This window comes from Carassius gibelio, chromosome B5 (genome assembly GCF_023724105.1).
Source record: "Carassius gibelio isolate Cgi1373 ecotype wild population from Czech Republic chromosome B5, carGib1.2-hapl.c, whole genome shotgun sequence".
Classification (NCBI taxonomy): Eukaryota; Metazoa; Chordata; class Actinopteri; order Cypriniformes; family Cyprinidae; genus Carassius; species Carassius gibelio.
Genome location: NC_068400.1, coordinates 42342909 through 42362674, shown reverse-complemented (window position 1 = coordinate 42362674; position 19766 = coordinate 42342909). Strand labels below are relative to the sequence as shown.

At 37.7% G+C, this 19766-nt stretch overlaps 1 protein-coding gene across 2 annotated transcripts; it reads left to right on the top strand.

The window, feature by feature from the left end:
- Positions 1–241: 241 nt before the first annotated feature.
- On the top strand, positions 242–12137 carry LOC127957051 (T-box transcription factor TBX1-like). 2 transcript variants are annotated; one of them, XM_052555394.1, is made up of 8 exons: positions 242–824; positions 1871–2261; positions 5454–5555; positions 5734–5905; positions 6199–6354; positions 8416–8483; positions 9225–9325; positions 11176–12137. In XM_052555394.1, the coding sequence occupies exons 1-8, from the start codon at positions 638–640 to the stop codon at positions 11556–11558; spliced, it is 1560 nt and encodes a 519-aa protein (XP_052411354.1). In that variant the 5' UTR covers positions 242–637; the 3' UTR covers positions 11559–12137. The 2 variants fall into 2 exon arrangements, with proteins under 2 accessions (XP_052411354.1, XP_052411355.1); XM_052555395.1 differs by having other exon boundaries at positions 243–824; positions 1922–2261.
- The last annotated feature ends 7629 nt before the right edge of the window (positions 12138–19766 follow it).

Sequence of the window (19766 nt, the reverse complement as noted above, 5' to 3'; positions counted from 1 at the left end):
CTAGAATCAAATAAGTGTTAGAACCAAAAAAGGCTTGCAGCCTGGCACCACAGTGGAACTTCCTTAATAAATAAAAATGATAAAATAACTTTTAAAATCCCAGAAACCAACATTAAGAGCATTCAGCAGCTCAAGAACAATGTACAGTGTGCCCAAGATGTTGCAAGGAACCACCGAGGAACCCTTGTTGAATGCACTGATAGGTCAACCACTTTAAACAGTGTGCATGCACATTTTTTTTCTTTTTTTTTTTTTTTAACCGTGCACTGGAGGCGTGAAGCTCGCGCTTCTGACATTCTCTCCCGCAGTAGCTCTTCTCCAGCGAGCCCTAATGACATCACCCAGACACCGCGGAGGAAGAAAACTTTTTTTTAAGTGTGTGTGTGTGTGTGCGTGCATGGAAGCGCAATGTTTTAATACCACCGACGTGTTTGAGCAGATCTTTTAATTGGAGCATATAACGCAGAGCAAATTCCGTGGGAATAGTTTGTTTTGCAAACACTGGAGAGCACCGACTCCGCCAAAAGGCCCTTTCTCAAAGAACGCAACTTTGTGTAGTTGTTGTTTGTAGCCTACTGTCTGTGTTCTCGACATGGAGTAGCTCGGAAGCGCTGTTCCTTGCCTCGGTTTCTCGCTTATGGACGACTGTAGTCTCCTTTCAACGAAGGCAAACGCTTTCAGTATTGCCTGTCTGATTTCAGCGAGGGATCAAGCGGGAAACACAGCGTTTGACAAACACGCCACTAGCCTGGACAAGCAAGTGGTGCAAAACTGTTCCAGATCCGTTAAAATGCATTACAGCACAGTCACGCGGGAGATGGAAGGTACGGGCACGATCTTGACGATAACCTTGTGATGTGTCGGGCTCGCGCAGTTTGTTGAGAAACTTTCAGTTGACGCCAAGACACGTGTATTTCAATATTGCATTAATATATTCAGCACAGCACGTTCCGTCTATTTACGCACGACGTACTGAATAAATAAAACGTCGCGCGCTAATCTGTACAGTACCCAGAAATGCAACTGTAATCCCCCGAGTTACACTTCAGCCACAGCTCGTAAAACAGGCTAGCCATCGCGTGCTCCTCGGATAACACAAACCATACAGTAACCGTGTGCGGTGCAAACCGAAGCTTGCAAAGTGTCAGAAAGCTTGGAAACACAGATTCCAGAAGGATGAGCCTGTCAGTCGAGCGATAAAACCAATGGCAAAAAATGAACAAAAGGAAATCGCATTCTAGAAATGGACCGGAAAGTTGTTCCTTCGCAACATTAGTTGTTTGTCCGTGTTGCGCGGGTGTTTGTTTGCTTTCTCTCCGTCGTGCCAGCTAACCAGTCTATTGTTAGAGGAGGGCGGTGTGGGCGATACACTTATCCAAAAGTAAATGGGTGCCGGAAAGCCCATTATAAGGGGCGCACTTCTCTGTCAATCAGTCTCGTCCCAAGGCGAGGAAAGACACATTACCTGCAGTTCCTTATCTAAATAGATATAAGAACCGGTTTTATCGCAAAGGGGAGGCCCCATGCGAGAGATAAGAGAGAAGTCTGTATTTCGGTTTAGCAGAGGGGCAGGACAGAGGCCAAGCTTGGAACAGTTCACAGCGCGCAAGTCTCTGAAAACAACGGAGCGCCGATGCGCGCGAGTTTAGACCGTCTACAAAGCCAATTAGGAAGGCGTTTTTACAGTTTTTAGACAATTCTAACGCGGCTTTTCATCGCAGCTGCTTTGCCTTGTCAATATGCGTTAACCTAGAAGGAGAACGAGTTCTTGGATTCATCACTTGGGACGTCGTGAAGTTCCTTTCTCTTTGATAATCATATAGGTCGAGTCCTGCGCAAATTGTAAATCCGGTTTTTGGAATGATTTCAGCAATATCAAGCCCGTGGCTGACGCAGCTGTCCCATTTTTGCGATGTTGCAGCCTTCACCACCAGCAGCCTGAGCAGTCTCAATACGCCTGGGAGTTACCATCTCTCTCCTTCCCCTGGGGATCCATACAGCCACCACGAAAGCCAGTTTGAGCCGTGCCCTGCTGCCCAGCACGGCTACAGCTATCCCGGATCGAACCCGGCGCAGGCCCCGGCGCAGGCGGACACCGGAGGATCCAGCTGCTCCTCGTCGTCGTCAAGCTCAACGCCGAACAAAACGCTGGTGAAAAAGAACCCTAAAGTGGCCAATATTAATGTACATTTGGAAATGAAGGCGCTCTGGGATGAATTTAATCAACTTGGGACTGAAATGATTGTCACGAAAGCTGGGAGGTGAGTTGACAGATTTCTGTAGTGAACTTTATTTAAAATAAAGGTGCTTTAAAAGGTTCTTCACAGCGATGCCACAGAAAAACTGTTTTTGTTACCGCAAAGAACCATTTAGACAAAGAACCATCTCTTTCTTACCTTTTTATATCCTAAAGAACATCCAAGAACCTTTTTTGAAATAGAAAGGTTCTTCAGATATTAAAAGTTCTAAATAGATCCATTTATACAAAAAAAGGTTCTTCTATGGCATCGTGAAGCACTTTTATTTTTAAGAGTGTATGCACAGAAAAATAATAAAGAACAAACTCACTTTCGAAACGTCGTATAATGTTTAACATACAATTAAATGTGGATTTCAGTAGTTTAAAAATGATTTTAAAACTTTATTTTCAGTGTAATTAAACTACTGATGTGCTAAGCATTAGCTATATTTTTTAGATAATAATCTGTTTTTTTAAATTTCTCAACATTTATGCTTACTTTAGTATTTTTTATTTAACACTGACAAACTTATAATGCGTAACATACAATTAAATGAACATTTCCCAAATGTGAAATGTTAATTAAGATTCACAATCAATGTACTTGAACTATGATGTGTCATGATATTGTGAGATAATCAGCCTACTAGTTTAAAAAGAATAAAAAAATACTCGACATTAATGCATTTGAAAATACTTTATTATTTGTTTAACTAAAAAACGATGTATATAATTAAATGCACATTTGAGTAGTTTGAAATGTTAATTAAGCTTAATCATCCATGTACTTGAACTACTGATGTGCCGAGCATTATAGATCGTGTTTTAAAGACTTAATACGCTCGAAAACCTTTTGGAGCTGCTCAAGACGTCTTCAGATCTATTTCTTGCACGGGAAAGATACATTTATCATCGTATTGTCAGAAAGTTCAATAGGTCCGATACTGAATAAATACTATGAACAGTGCATTAGCTTAGCACAATCATGGCCGTTCACAATGAAGTGTAAACAGTCTACCGTGTGTATTTACACAATGATAAGACAGATAGCATGAGATACAGTACATTTTAGCTCACCTGTGTGCTAAAGGGTCCCTGACTGCATGGCTTTCACCATTAATTCACTAGCATATGCATAGCTATAGTGTCTTATTTTTACAGGCCGGTCTGTTTATTCAGGTGAACCTCGAGCTTCAGTTTGCCTTTAAGTGAAAAACAGACCGTGATTAAACGAATGCAAAATAAATTAATATATACACACTGTGAGACTAAGATAAATGCGCACGAGCGTACACACACACACACACACACAGACAGACAGACAAAAATCACATATGGCCAGGCCTCAGTCAGGAAGTATTATAACTCGATGCTCTAAGGTACGTTTCTATCAACAAATTATCTTTTAAATAATGACGACATGTGAGGAAGGCAAAAGGGAGCAGTGCAACTGCATAATAATGAGAATGAGGTCACTTAACCAATAGAAGCACCGCTCATCTAGTTTAGTGTTAATATCTTACAGCTGCTGTGGCTTACTAAAAGTCGGAACAGTTCAATGGGGAATTATATTGCATGCATTTTTATCGCAAACAAATTATACTTTTATTCTGATTAAAGACAACCGAAAATCACTTTTTTTTAATATTGTGGCGTCAGCTTTTATCATTGGCTACAGACCCTAGACATTTTTTGCACATAAAAGCGGAGTTTTTTCTCCGGAGCCCGTAGTGTTCTAATAATATTTTAGCCAAATTTGCTTTGTGTCAAAAATGTGCACATTACCATATATATTTAATTTCTTTCATGATGTATCAGATGATGTCACTATCCTTTCCAATTTTAGAAAAGTATAGCCTATTTAAAAATGTTAAATTTCTTGTCTAACCACTAGTTTAATTTTTCACAGTTTCTGAAATATTTTTCCCGATCTTATATTACTTTATTAGGTTTAAATTATTATTATTTGTTTTCATAAGTAGACCGGGTTAAACTAAAAATTTACCACTTCAGCTGAAATATGACTCCAAATTTAGCATCAGTTTGATTTCAATTAAATAAGTCATTATTATTAATTATTATTATTATCATTATCATAAATTATTGGTTTATTTTATTTATTTTTAATACTGCATATATTTCAGTGTAAGCAACAGACAAGTAAATCAGTTATTTGCATGCAAAATAAAATAAAAGAACATTTGGGTCAAGAATGAGGAAAAACAAATTTAAAACGTAGCTATATCCAAATCGGTCAAATATAATTGTCACCATTGTAGGCATCTATACACTTCAAAAACACTACTTTTATTTAAATAATAAATCAAATAATAAGACTACAAATCACGGGTCAAACAGCAACAACAACATTTTCTTAAATGTAGGTTAAACATTATACATTTATTTGCAAGGTGGTACATGGATCCATTTGAATCATTTTACTTATTTACTTGTGGATATAATCGTGACTTCTATTTAACAAGATTAATGACCCTATAAAGTCACGGCCTTGATTCATAATGATCTGCTTACACAAGATACTAAACGGCGACAGATGTGGATAAAAGAGGAAGATTAAGGGAAAACTGTAATAAAAAAAAAAAACATTTTAACAGCTAATATAGCTTAGGGTTGCCCGCGTGTGTGTGTGTGTGTGTGTGTGTGTGTGTGTGCAGACAGGGTCATCTGTCATTCCAAAAGGTACTCACTACACTGGATCTAAAAGAAAGACACTTCCAAAGCTACTTTAGCTTCATCTATCCACAACTAGCGCCTCGAGAAGACTCAGGTCCACTGCACAATGATTCCAGAATCACTTTCACTGCTGTGCCTTCAGAAGGGGCTTACACGGTTTCAGAATAATGCATTTGCAAACACAGCATGCGTTTATTCTGCAACATCGAGCATTGCATCCTTGTGCGCAGGCTTGTGTGTGTGTGTGTGTGTGTGTGTGAGAGAGTGTGAGAGAGAGATACGCTGTGACGTGTGCTGGAAATAAACGTAGGTAGGCCTAATACTGTAATTGTATGTTTCGTTGCAATTTGTCAGCAACATTTTGCCCCAAAAATAGTTCGCCTTCACAATTACAAAGAGAGTCCAATTACAGAAGGCTTTATATAAAATGATTGCATAAATAGAAAACGTAGCAGATAATTTACTCGTGAATACAGTAGCATATGTAACTAACGGATTACTTCTGCATTCTCCTCTTCAGACGAATGTTTCCTACATTTCAAGTCAAAATATTTGGAATGGACCCAATGGCAGATTACATGCTCCTGATGGATTTCCTACCAGTGGATGATAAACGATACAGGTATACCATGAACTTGAGTGCCAAGGGCAAATACTTATGAGCCGACTATTATGCATGCATCAAAACGAATAAACACCGCAAACGTCAATCATATTTGGTGAACCATATCATTAGTGTTATCCAAAGAGAAGAACTGCCCCAAACTGAGAGCTCATTCTCTTTCTCCGTCTTCCTGAAGGTATGCCTTCCACAGTTCCTCGTGGCTGGTGGCTGGGAAAGCTGATCCAGCGACTCCAGGAAGAGTGCACTATCATCCCGACTCACCTGCCAAAGGAGCGCAGTGGATGAAACAGATCGTTTCCTTCGACAAACTCAAACTAACCAACAATCTACTGGACGACAACGGACATGTAAGTTTTGCTTTTTATTTTGGTGTTCCGTTTTAACGGAAACCTACTTAAAATACAATTGCATAAAATAATAATAATACTTATATATAGCTTCTTAGTTTTTCCACATTTAATAACTCAAATGTAATTTTCCCACTTTTTTCCATGCATTAATTTAAAGAAATTAAAATATGCTAAATAAGAAGTTTATGTCCGTGCGTGAAGCGCGACACGTAATTCATCTCAAGCGGAGCGGTGCATGATTTGTAATATATTTTTCTTACGTCGTGTTCAATTATGCATTGCTTTCGCAGATCATACTGAACTCAATGCACAGATACCAGCCCAGATTCCACGTGGTCTACGTGGATCCTAGGAAAGACAGTGAAAAATACGCCGAGGAAAATTACAAGACCTTTGTTTTCGAGGAGACCAGATTCACCGCCGTCACAGCCTATCAAAACCACAGAGTAAGTGCTCATCTCACACATTAATTATTACTGCTTTTTAGAAGCACCTTACTGTTGTCACATATGCCCACTGATTATAATATTACCGCAATCACACAATTAAAGACTTTATACGGGGAAATATAGCTTAGCTACTTACAGTATCTGTTAAAATTAGCGATTCATTGTTTTGAACCATGCAACTTTATCTCCGAAGGAAAATGAAACCCTAAAAACTCGAAAACACGATCCTAATAGAAATAGCTAGCCTAAATGAGTTAGCGAGAAACCTATCATGAAAATATTTTAGAATTGACTGTATCCTCTTGAGACCCTGTGGCCTCATATGAGGACATTATATTTTTGTGAATTTCTCTGAGTCTGTTCATGCCACAGTTTTAGATCTGGATGTCCTGTACAGAGCACATTCAGGGCTTTTCAGAGATACCAAATGATTGGATGTTTCACATGACCACTCCCTCTCCTTGGTCATCAAAATGTCTGAAATTAATTTAGTGACACTCTTATAGAAATATGATAATATTTCTATAATATATTGTAGTTATCATTTAAATCTGTCTAATTTTTAAATTCTGTGTCATAAATCAACATCTCAGAAATATGTTATGGGGTTTCAAATCAAAATATGACTTTCTGTTACTAAACAGGACATTGATTTCATACATGTCCTCAGATGAGGACACCGGGACTAAACGCATGCTTATTACGCATTTTTGGAGACATAACAAATGAATAGAGAAAGAAATTATATTTCAATATTCTATGAAATATTATATATTATTATGAAAATCTTGACAATTATTACTCACATTATTACACTTCTTTTTTCATTACATGTTGCCCCAAAAACACATTTATATGCAAATTAGATTTAGTTTATAGATACATTGTATATAATTAGAAAAGCCATTAATGGTAATTTTACACACATTTTGCAGAAAGAAAAATGTTATACTGAATTATTCTGTTATACCATAGTTGAGAATCATCTTTATACAAAGTTTGGTAAAAAAAAAAAAAAAAAATCTTGAACATTAAAAATTTATTGGTGATTTAAAAAAATCTATTGTTTTTGCCTATGCATTTTCATTCATGTCTTTTCATTTTTTTTTTAGAAATTGAGTCCCGATGTCCTCTGCCGAGGACATAACATAACTTTATAAATGAAATGCATGAATGCAGAGCACAAGGCTGCACTGGGAAATCCTGTGTGCGATGCATGACATGCAATGTGCATCTGTGCTTGCAAAGTGAATGAAACTGCTTTGCAGCATTTCACATCATGATAGACCCACTGTCCTCACATGAGGACATCTTTTTTCTGGGAAAACTACTTCCTGTACAAAAACAAATTTTAGGTATTATACTTATTAGGTCCTACATATCCCAAATAGCAAGAAAAATTATAAAATGCACAACAGGCAATCTCTCGGGTTTCAGGAGGTTAAAATGCAGTTGTTATAGGCATATTAAAACAATTTCATATGATCGCAATAAGGCAGCTTTTATCAAAATCTAAATGTAGGCTACTTTACGGTCACTGATGCTCTCACGCAGCTGTCCAGTGGTTTTCCTCTTCTTCTTTGTCATCTGTCTTTCCTGCTCTGTCTTCTATCAGTTTGACCTCTTGATCTCTCCGCGCGGGCTTTACATTTGTTTTTCAACTCCTTCCGGTCAATCAGACACATTCACATCTTCATCGAGCGCTTTTCCAAAGCCATGAGGCTTTTCATATTTCACATAAATAGTTTCCAATCGGTGTCCAAATAAACGTTGAAATGTGTTATTGTTAATATAAATACAGTCATCGAGTGTCTACGCCCTTATAGGAACACCACATTCGTTAACAGTATCGTATACGCGATTAATTGGAGCGTAACATGACAGAAAAATGAGTTTACAATCAAAGAACGCCTTATAATAACACAAGCTCTGGAATGGACTTGAGAAATGATAACCTGTATAAACAATTTCATTGTCAGAATAGAAATAAATGAACAATATTGGAGGTTAATTACCTTTATTTGTTCATTTGTCATGTTTTCACTCTCTTCCTCTCAGATAACGCAACTGAAAATCGCCAGCAATCCGTTTGCCAAGGGCTTCAGAGACTGTGATCCGGAGGACTGGTGAGCTTTTGATTTTTGCTTTTAAGTGAGATTTAAAAATGCATATATATTGGAAATATTGTTTTGGAAATAAGACCATTGTAATGCACATTTATAAAAAGAATGCACATGAATGCAGACAGTACAAATATTGAAATATGGTACTGAATCGGAATTTGAAGCATAACTGCATTTTAAGCAGGCTATGTTTTCTCCAACTTTACTTTATCAACACAAACTCAGTCCAACAACAGATTGTCGAATCAACAATATAAAAATACGCAATCCCGCACACTATCAATGCTTGCTCAATATTGAAATCTATTGTCACAAACACAAGTACAAGCAACAGTGGATCGAAACGTTGTTTGTGCTTGTGACAAAAAAAAAAAAATATTTAAAAAATATTTAAAATATTTAGCAAGTATTGGGATTGCATCTTTTTAGATTTTCAGTCTAACATTAAAATAGAGATTGAACTAGACTATATCCATTGCCTTTTTAAATACAGTACACATTTTATACACCAAATTATGCATTGCATTCATTTTACTTTTAAAACTTTGTTGACAATGAGAAAAAGAATTCATCCACACACACACACACACACACACACACACGACTAAAGCAAGCAGAAATATGATTTATTGCTCTGACAATTCTAGCAAAAATAGAATGCCACTCAGACATAGCACTCATTCATACGGACTAAAACAATGCTTTCCGGTGCATGTCACTGATTTGATCTTGCATGCTTTTCAGGCCCAGGAATCACAGGCCGGGGTCTCTGCAAATCATGAGTGCGTTTGCTCGAACCAGGAACCCCATGTCCTCTCCCCCACAGCAGAACGGCACAGAGAAAGGTCTGTACACCAAACACAGCTAACAAAACCTCATTTAGCATAAAAAAAAAAAAGTGTGATTTTCTTATGAACATTGCTCCAATAATCACAAGACAAATGGTCACATTTGATATATGGATAATAATGTGTGCCTATTACTGATCAAACAGTGCATGTACATTCACATTTAAACACTGAACCGTATTCAGCTGTGATTGAAAATCCAAACTGACTTTATTTGAACCTGTTGCTCATTTCTAGTAAATTGGCTTTAGTCGAGTGATTGCTCCAGTCTTTGGTTTCTAAGAATCAGGGCAAAACCGTTACATCTGTCTATTTGAGAGCTGCAAATTTCAGTACACAAAGGTTTGAACAGCTGCATGCCCAGAGGACATGCTCAAACTGAGATTTTTCAGTCCTGCGCTCTGTGTAAAATGATTTCCTGTTTCACCTCTTTGGCTGAAGGACACTTATGACTTATCCTGCCAATCAGCCACAGCACATCTCACTTCACAAGTAACTAAATTACAACGCTTTTTCATTGCAGTTCAGCTCACTGAACTCATTGTCAGGGCTTCCTAAAGAGCCATTCAGAATGGTGCATCTATACCAACAGACCTCTAATCAACGGTTCGATTGTGCAAAATAATCCTAGAAATAACACGACCACTATGACTCACACCTGCTTATATCTTGCACCATACCATATTTTAAGGCAAGATACCACAGGTGAATAGCGTTAAAAATTAACTAATGGAAAGCACCCTATTTTTCCAGTTGACTGATTACGTTAAGAATTGCAAACGTTGTTTTTATTACAAGTTTCATGAAATTGCTCAGATATGCAGTTTTTTTTTTTTTTGCATCTCATAAAATGTGAAAATTTTATACATGTCCAAAATAGAAATCCGAATACTGGATAGAGATGGTTTAATGGTCTTTAAATCTCTTTATAGACCATAATGTTGTATAAAACAAGGAAAATCATATGAACAAACCTCTTTGTAAAAAAAAATAAATAATTCAAAATATACACTGAAAAAAGTAACTGGTGTAGAAACACGATGACAAAGAAAGTGCTTGTATCACGGAATTAAAATGAAAATTTAAAGTAGAAAAACTGAAATATTATTTTCTTGTTATACATACTTTTATAATCTTGTTTTATTTAAAACTTTGTGTAAAGTGTAGATAGGAGATAGAGACCCTGGAGCACAAAACCATTCTTAAAAAGCATGGATCTATTTATAGCTATAGCCAACAATACCATTGTGTGGGTCACAATGATCGCTTTTTTTGTTTTATAACAAAATTCATTAGGATATTAAGTAAAAATCATGTTCCAAGGAGATATTTTGTCAATTTCCTACTGTAAATCTCAAAACTTGACTTTTGATTATTAACATGCATTGCTAAGAACTTCACGTGGACAACTTTAAAGGCGATTTTCTCAATATTTAGATTTTCTTTTGCACCCTCAGCTTCCAGATTTTCAAACCGTTATTATAGCCAAATATTGTCCTCATAACAAACCACACATCAATGGAAAACGCAATTATTCAGCTTTTAGATGATGCAGAAATCTCAATAAAAAAAAAAAAAACTGACCCTAATTATGGTTTTATTCAAAATATTTGTGCAGTGTAAATAGGAGATTAAAACCATTTTTATGCTATAAAAAAAAAAAAAAAAACTTTAAAGATACATACGGAAATTAAAATCTATTGACACAAATAGATAAGAGTGCATGAAGTGTGCAAGTGAATTTTGGATGTTTTCTTTCCACTAGTCTGAAACAACATTAAAAAAAGCCAAACAGCCTTAATGCTTAAAATCTTGCTCTCTCTCTTTCGGTTTTGTCCCAAACACAGAGGACAGCAGGAGAGAATACGAGCGTGACCCCAGCAGCACTACCCTCCACTCGGACCCTGCTCACCAGCTGATGTCCCGAGTCCTCAGCCCGTCCCTCCCGGTCCTTGGCAGCCTGCACACCATGCCCCTCACAGCCGGCCCTCGCAGTCCACCGCACGAGCTACGCCTAGAAGGACACCCACAACCCCCCGACACCCTGCACCATCATCCATACAAATACCCAACCACCTACGAACACTATCTGGGAGCCAAAACCAGGCCGTCCCCGTATCCCTCACCGAGCATCAGAAGCCACGGTTACCATCCTCACATGAACCCAGCCACGGCCAACATGTACTCTGCAACGAGCGCGTCGACTCATTACGACTACGCTCCCAGATAATGACCCCAAAGCGGATTTAAATCGAGAGCCGTTCTGAGAAAATGCATATGAACCTTGAGTCCCAGACTCATGAAACTTGTTGAGTTTTGGGTCGGGCACATCTTTTGCAGTGGCTCCGAAGCATTGGAAAGAGAAGCAGTCATATTTATTGATGGGAGAAATGTCACATATGTCCTTGTGGAGCATTAGGATGAGCACTGTGGACCCAACATTAGCTCTGGATGGAAGGGCACCTGGAAACTGCAGTATAACTAGTGTTTGGAGCAAGGAGACTTCTTCAGACAAATAATGCATTACCACGGACTGGAATTACATTTTTGTGTTGGATGCACTTTTTTGGTTGTGCTTTTTAAAAGCCATAAATTATATATCACCCTTGAGCCATTGAGCTTCTAGATAGATGGAACATTTGCATGTTGCGCTGTTTTGAAGGTGCTGAAAACTTTTTTTTTTTTTAATGCTAGACCACCTTTAGCAGGTCAGTGAAGCTTGTAACGTGGCACTGAAGTACAGCAGTTCAAACCAATAAATGAACAGAATGACTGTGCTGAACTTGTAAAATAAACACTAAATATTTTACCTTTTAAGCATGTTCATTAGCATTTAAAAGATTTACTAGATTCAATTTTCAAGGTACTACAAGCTTTATCTCATTCTGTCCTTATTTGGAGGCAAGGCAACTCCCTGCTTTCCCTCCAAGTCAAACATATTTTGAGTACTGGAGAGAAAGAAATCACCAATGCATTTTCAAATCCTGATATGATCAGACTATTTCAACCTAAAAAAAAAAAATAAAAAAAATAAAATAAAAAAGAAACCTAACTGATAAATGTAAAAGAAATGGTTGAATATTACTAAATCGTATATATTTATTATAGGTTTACCTCTTTATTTATTTACTTTTTGCCCAAGTCAAACTATGCAAATTATACACAGACTCGGGCTACAAAACGAATAATAATAATAAAAGATTATGAAAAAAAATAAACAAGATGAATAAGAAGCCTTTATACTTACTGTGCAGTTAAACGAAAACGAAATGCACGCAGTTATAGATGTTACTGCTCAGAATTAACGTAATTCTACTGTAAATGGAAGTGAGAGGTTTTTTTTTTATAGATTAGCCGTGTTTGGCAGCGTCTACTGTTTCTTCACAGCGTGATTTAATCCCATGGCAGAGGAAAGAAACGCTTGCACACCATTTGACCTCTGACAGCTAACGACTTTCTGAAGCATTAAAGGTTAAACAATGTTTCCAGCTATTTGAGCGACGACTAATTGGTCGTGTCATTTATTGTTTGTGGTAACAACTCGATGCACATTTCAAATTGCTCTGCGTTAGTAGCGATTAAAACTAAAGGGGAAAAAAAATGAACTGAACTGAGAAAAAAGGCAATGAAAAACATAAAACAAGAACGAGGAATTCACAATTTTTACGCCTGCTAAATAGGCTGCCAGAATCATTCTTAATGTCATAAATGTATTTCCATTCTGGCTTAATTATAGCCTATTAATTAAATTGTAATAGACATTCATATTTTATAAATATTCAAAATAAAGTGATGTTCTGGTTCCCTTTTTTAAACAAACAAATAACTGAATATACAATTTAGTGTATAATTAGGCTACCAACTAGGATACACTTAAAATAAAATATTTACCATATTCACAAAATAGTTTCATAATTTTAATTTATGTACATACTATATATAAGCCTATATATCATAACTTCATTTTTTGTTTAGTAATATGCATTGCGAAGAACTTAATTTGGACAGCTTTAAAGATGGTTTTCTCAATATTTAGATTTTTTTTCCCCTCACCCTCAGACTCCAGATTTTCAAATAATTGCATCTCAGCCAAATATTGTCCTATCCTTACAAACCAGACATGAATGGAAAGCAAAGATTATTTATTCTGCTTCCAGGTTTTATGGTCCCGGGTCACATCTGGTTTACTATCAAAATGTCTTCTTAAAACACGTAATCACAAAGATATAAACTAGTCTTTTTTTTCATATATAGAATGCTTATATTCGTCCTAGCTTGTAATTAAATCTTTTAACAATCCGTGTATTGTCAAGTGAAGCGCATGTGTTATTTCCCTGCTGTAGTCTACATTTGGGTCCGGAAGAGCGCGTTTGGGGGATTGGGCCTCCCTTCGCGTGAGCCTGCTGCCGGCTAGAGGTAATGAGTTTGGCCTTCAGGAAGCCCGGGACACCCGGACCCCTGTCCCTTCCGTCAGGGGTCTACCCATCTGTGTTTTCTCTGGTAGCGCTTCGTCTTGATGAGAGGGACTACCTGCATCTATGGATGATGACTGACGGCTGTTTCCAAATGCGCATTATTTATTGGCCGAGTGCACCGAAAATTGTATCCTTCTTTGAAGTCGAACACGATGCACACACACACACAAGATCCTAATATAACTAATTTAAAAAAGAATGTATGTTTTGTACGCAGTATACATGATTAAACAGAAACGCGTTAACGTGTAAAACCGAAACAACAACAACATAATATAAAAGCAACACTCTGTAGGCATTGAGTATATAAGACGACATTACTGAAGTTATGGACAACGTTACAAAACAGCCTATATATATAAAAAAAATCCACCTTCGTTTTTATGCTTTTCTAGCGCAAGGACTCAGCGTTGTATAAAATAGGCTTTTAATGAACATCCAATACTAGTATTTATGCATCAGTAATAATATTTTTATTGTATAAATATTGTAAATATAAATATTTTGAAAGCAACTCACCACACACACACATGGACATTTCTCATCAGATAGCAAAGTAAAGGCTCCGTAAAACACTCTATGGTTAAAGAAAGAAAGAAAAAAGGTCGCATCTGGAACATCTGTTGTGACAAGCCTATCTTTTGTGTATCTTTCAAGACAGCTCTTCAAAAAAAGAGAAGGAACTTAAGGTGGACCAGCCCTGCGAAGATGTTTACATACAGCCATGCACGTGTTTCAAATTTTCCCGCGTTTTTGTGTTCCATTTGTCAGCGCCGCATATGAAAACAAATCACCAGCGTGCTTATCTCAGACAACAGACATCGCTTCATTCCGACTGAGCTTGCCAACATATAAATAATTTACTGTAACGCAGCCGGTGTCGGGTTTCTCTCTTTCAAAGGGCCATTTCCTCAGACTGTGATTACCTGGGATTATTGTTAGTTTCCAAAAACTAGTCATACCCAGAGGATCCAGCAACACATGCCATGTAGAGTCTATTGAGGGTGACTAGGGGTTTGTTTGAGCAGGTCAGGTGACCTCTGACCCTTGGTGCAATAGACAGAAGGGTGTCTGTAGTTCAGGGAGTCGCAGGTTTTTGTCAGTGGCCCGTGTCGAGGTTCTGCTTATATCGACTGCTTAAGTGATCTATTATTGACTTGGGAGGTATAAGCAGAAATCTCCATACATGCGTATTCACCGAATGGATGGAAGCGACCCCTGGAATGGCTTTGTCATCTATAAAAGTAGGAAGTGCTTACCAATCGGATGAGCTCAACAGAGGTCATGGACAAAGATACAGAAGAGTCCCTAGATGACAAGGCGGCTAATGACTAGGCGGACTGTGAATTGAACTGTTTTGTCTTCCTCTCCGGCCGGCGTCTCACCCGCTGATGTTTTCCTTTAAAAGGACGGCCTCCAAGTTCCCCGAGCTTCCTGTACCGTCTGATGAGATATTCCAGTCTGGGAACGTCCCCAGAGACACGTGCTTTATGGGGCAGAACGGCTGTAGGCTGTTTGAAGTTGCATGAAATCCCATTCAGTTTATAGTACCAAGGATGGCTATTACTGCATACGCTGACAAAAATATCCACTTTCAAACTCTTTGCATGCTAGTCAACTACTATTAATGTCCGTTTTTGATAATCAGGTTGAGTTGTGCAAAAATAAAACATTATGTTTGTAACCGGAATTTGAAAACCGACAGGTTTGGCTTGAATCTAAATCACGATTCTCAAAGGTTCGCTTAACGATTCTTTCAGTACTTTTGAGGAAGAAACATTTGGAAGAAAGTTGCCAATGATTCAAGTATTTTTAGATTTTTACACTTCGTTAATGATTTGCTGTTGAAAATCATCCAGAGTCATTCATAGGGAATAAAACACTGGTCAGGATGTATTGTATAATTCACCAAAAGAATCACAAGTTCATAAAAGTCAGTCATTATAGAAATTAAAAACTGATCAGTGTCAATTATTTAATTGACCAAAAAGAAGCAGTTTGTAAGAGTCATTCATTCTGAAATCATTACCAAAACATCTGTAAAATTGTGGAAGTGGTTCTGAATAAGAATTGGTTCTTGGTTCCCATTCCTACTTCCGAATCTTATCTAAAAATAGTGTAAACAATATTAGATATCAGTTTAGATATCAGAAAAAAATTACAAAAGAAAGAAACAAACTACTGTGGTGAGTGAGCCATGTTGTACAGTATTTGCACAACAATACATGCGAAAATAACTAATTTGTGTTTTAGACGCATCCAAACACAGAGGTCAGCCTTGTCTTTAGGCTGAAAATAGAGCCGCCTTCATCAGCTCGTGTGCTTGAAGGGAAGAACGAAATGAATCCTGCTCAATGAATCTTTCTAACAAACAGGACTGTCATGCTCTTGTAACCCTGTGTGATGTATGCAGGTCAGTCCAGAGGGCAATCTTAAACTCAGAGGCAGATTTGGAAAACGTTGCTGGATTACTTTGCCACTCAGGTGCGACTTCAAGAGCAAATACACACCTACTGAAGCACATCAGACTGGGGTAAAGCAAACAGATTGGAGCGGACGGTTTGAGCTCTGCTTGTGACAATAAAACACATTCAAATAACTGCTTTTGTGGCAAACTGCAACCAAACTCTGTGGAGGAGTGGGTTTATATTAGGTGTTTTGAAGCATTTCACCAATAGAAACTCATTCATTTGGACACGCAAGTAATGGTAACTAAAGTCTTTCTAAATGAGACGGAGTTGTAGCTTCACCTCCGAATGGCAGCCAGTCACTAATTTAGGTGCTTTCATTCAAAGAAAATATAATAGCACCACATTCAAGTATCTAAAATAAACTTAGAGTACTTTGTCACAATCAGTTTGAAGGAAATGGCATGGGCCCCTGTCTTTCAATCTCAGCTTTTGCAACTCGTCATGCGGTTTTGTTTGACTAACCAAGAAGAACCAGTTCACAAGTACGTGTATTGTACCGGACCGTTTCGGTGCAGGGCTTTCGGTACGGTGCACGTGTGTACCGAATGCAATATTTTGTTTGCGGAACATGGGTACATTTTCGTGTTTCCGAACTAACATATTAAGTGGCAGAAGTCTCCGCGTTCAGCGCAAATCCCGCCCTGCAGCTGATTCTAAGGCTGGTGACACACTATGGCGTGAGCGTGGCGTTTCTGCTGCGTGTCAGTTGCGTGACGGCTGCTTCGAGTTTTCGGTGTCTTTAGATATAAGATGCAAAATTATACGTTTAATTTTTTGAGATGAGTTTAATTGCAACATGATCAAGAAGCTACTGTTAAATATAATTAAAAAAATAGAAACGTACATTTTCTGTAAAGCTCCTTTGGAATGATTTGTTTTGTGAAAAGCACTATGCAAATAAACTTGAATTGAAACGAATCATGGAAATTGTCACCATACATGCTTACTCATCTCAGGCGGCTAAAAAAGGATTACGGTTTAAATGCAAAACGCGTAAACTATTTACCAGAAACAAATGAGCTTACAGTTTAATGACCTGAGCAAAAGCAAACTTAAATCCAATAAAAAAGACTAGGCCATAGAGCGAGAATGATTCCCCACCAGCCGCCTTTAGACTAATCTGATGATTGAGCTGCAAATGAACGGCTAAATAGCTGTTGAACCTGGCAGAGAAAATCCCTGAGCCTCAATCGTCGGCCGAAAAACATTAAATCACCAGCAAAACGCTATTTGGGTTGGAACATTAGACATTAGGGTTACCTTTGTTACAGAGCAAGGACTGTTTTGTTTGTGAAGGTCTTGTTGCCAGTCTCTGGTGAATTACATTTGCATTGAAAGGTTCGGTCAACAACGCGAGGGAAGCAAACGCTGGATAAAGATTATACCTTCCCTTGCTCTCTGTGATCTATGGCGGCCGGGAGACCAGATAAATCTCGGTAATGGGCAACAATTTGACATATTATAACGTATTACCCATCGTTCCTTTGAGGGCGTTCTCAAGGTATTTCCAAGAGAAAAGCGCACATGTGTGCTAAGCTTGTGTATGTGTCTCTCCACGGGAGGCATCTGGTCCCAAAGCTGGAATCGAACTGGACAGCGTAAAATTGACTTCATAAGCGGTATCTGGATAGACTAATGGCTCTCATGCGGGAGAAGACAGTGAAGAATTTGTCGACGTGCTCCTGTTTCTGCTTGGAGAATCAGAGCCAGTCACTCTTGCATGTGGAAGATATAAGCCAGGCAGGTATTCCTGACCCAAGCGGATTGAAGAATGCACCATAACATTATTCTTTAACAGAGGAGGAAAGACAAGCATTGCTTGCGCTCATATCTAATATCAGATTGCATCATAGTCCACATCAAAATTCTGGTGCACGGTAATGATGTCAACTGTGAGCAGAAACTTTCCCACAAATTGAAAGGGAGAGACTTGCTTGCATGCTGCGGCCAAGAGGAACATCGAAAAGATGAATCGCTCCGAGCCGAGATTGGTATGCCTGAACTAAATGCCCATCTGGTCCATATTACAGAGCTGATAATGATGGGTTAATGTGTCTATCTGTGTTTGTTATGCTTCCCATAGTTTGTGTCAGGAAAATGCATTAATTTAATTAAGAGGTCACAGCAAAGCGATAAAAAAGGTAAATGGGTGTTTATAGAGCGAGCGACAAGGTCTGTATCAAGAAAAAACCATTAGAAAAGCCTGATTTACAGATTGCCATGCTTTCTTATTTAAAAAAAAAAAACGAATAAATCAGAAGTTTAGTGATTAAACATTAAAGGCAAGTGTGTTAAATCCAAAAGTCTTGCTAAATTAGCACATCTGTCGATTGCTTTTCCACACAGACTCTATTTAAATGGTGTCTATCCCATATTCGATCACATTCAAATGCAATATGGAAGCATTCATTTGAAACACAGGATTTGGAGTTTGAGAATGGTTATTAGCTTTCATTTATGGAGTCTATTCTCCATGGGTCTATATCCTCTGAAATGAAAATCGCTGACATCAAAGAGGTCAGTCTTTATGAACTATCCTTCATTTCTCCATTGGACTATTGATTCCTGATGGGGGATACATAGCAAACTTTCATCTGTGCACGCAACGTACATGCATATGCTTGTTCTGTTGGCGATTTTCCAAAAACAAACCCCAACACTCACCTTAGGCCCAATGGTGGACTCGAAGATAATAAGTTTACTTGGTCAAACTACACAAAGGCTAACGGAGTGCCATCTGAAAGAGTCCTGAAATTGGAAATAAATTGGCATTTTTGCACTTGTAATTCCCTTGGTTTATTAAAATTCTTAAACTTGAGATATTCATCATTACTCTTCAGTGTCACATGATCCTTCAGAAATGCTTCTAATATGCTGATTGCAGTTCAGGAAACTTTAACAACTTTTGAGTAATTGTTTTTTTTTTTTTCAGGATTCTTTGTGTGTTAATGTGTATTCTTTGATGAATATTACAAAATATTTCCATTTCAGATAAGTGCTTTTTCTTGTAAACTTTCTATTCATCAAAGAAACTTAAAAAAAAAAAAACATGTACGCGCTGTTTTCAACAAAAAAATAATAATGATAATAAATGTTTTTTGAGCAGCAAATCAAAATATTAAAGTGATTTCTGGAGGATCACATGATTGGAGTTATGATGGTAAAAATTCATAACATTTCCATCACACGCTTGAGGCATTTGGCCAATCACAATGCACTAGATAACTGGCCAATAAGATTACACCTTGCTTTTCAGACCAATGATCTTTGTAAAAATCAACATGTTTCAGGAAGGAAGAGAAACAATAATGTACAGTATGTGGGGAAAAAAAATAGTTTTTTGAACCTTAAACCACATAAACAAATTGCATTACTCCATAACACAATGTTCTGTTTAACAACTTCATAAGACCCCTTTGACTCTCTAGTCCACTTTCAGACTCATAGGGTTTATAATTACACTCCATTCCAACTAAAAGTTAAAAAAAAAAA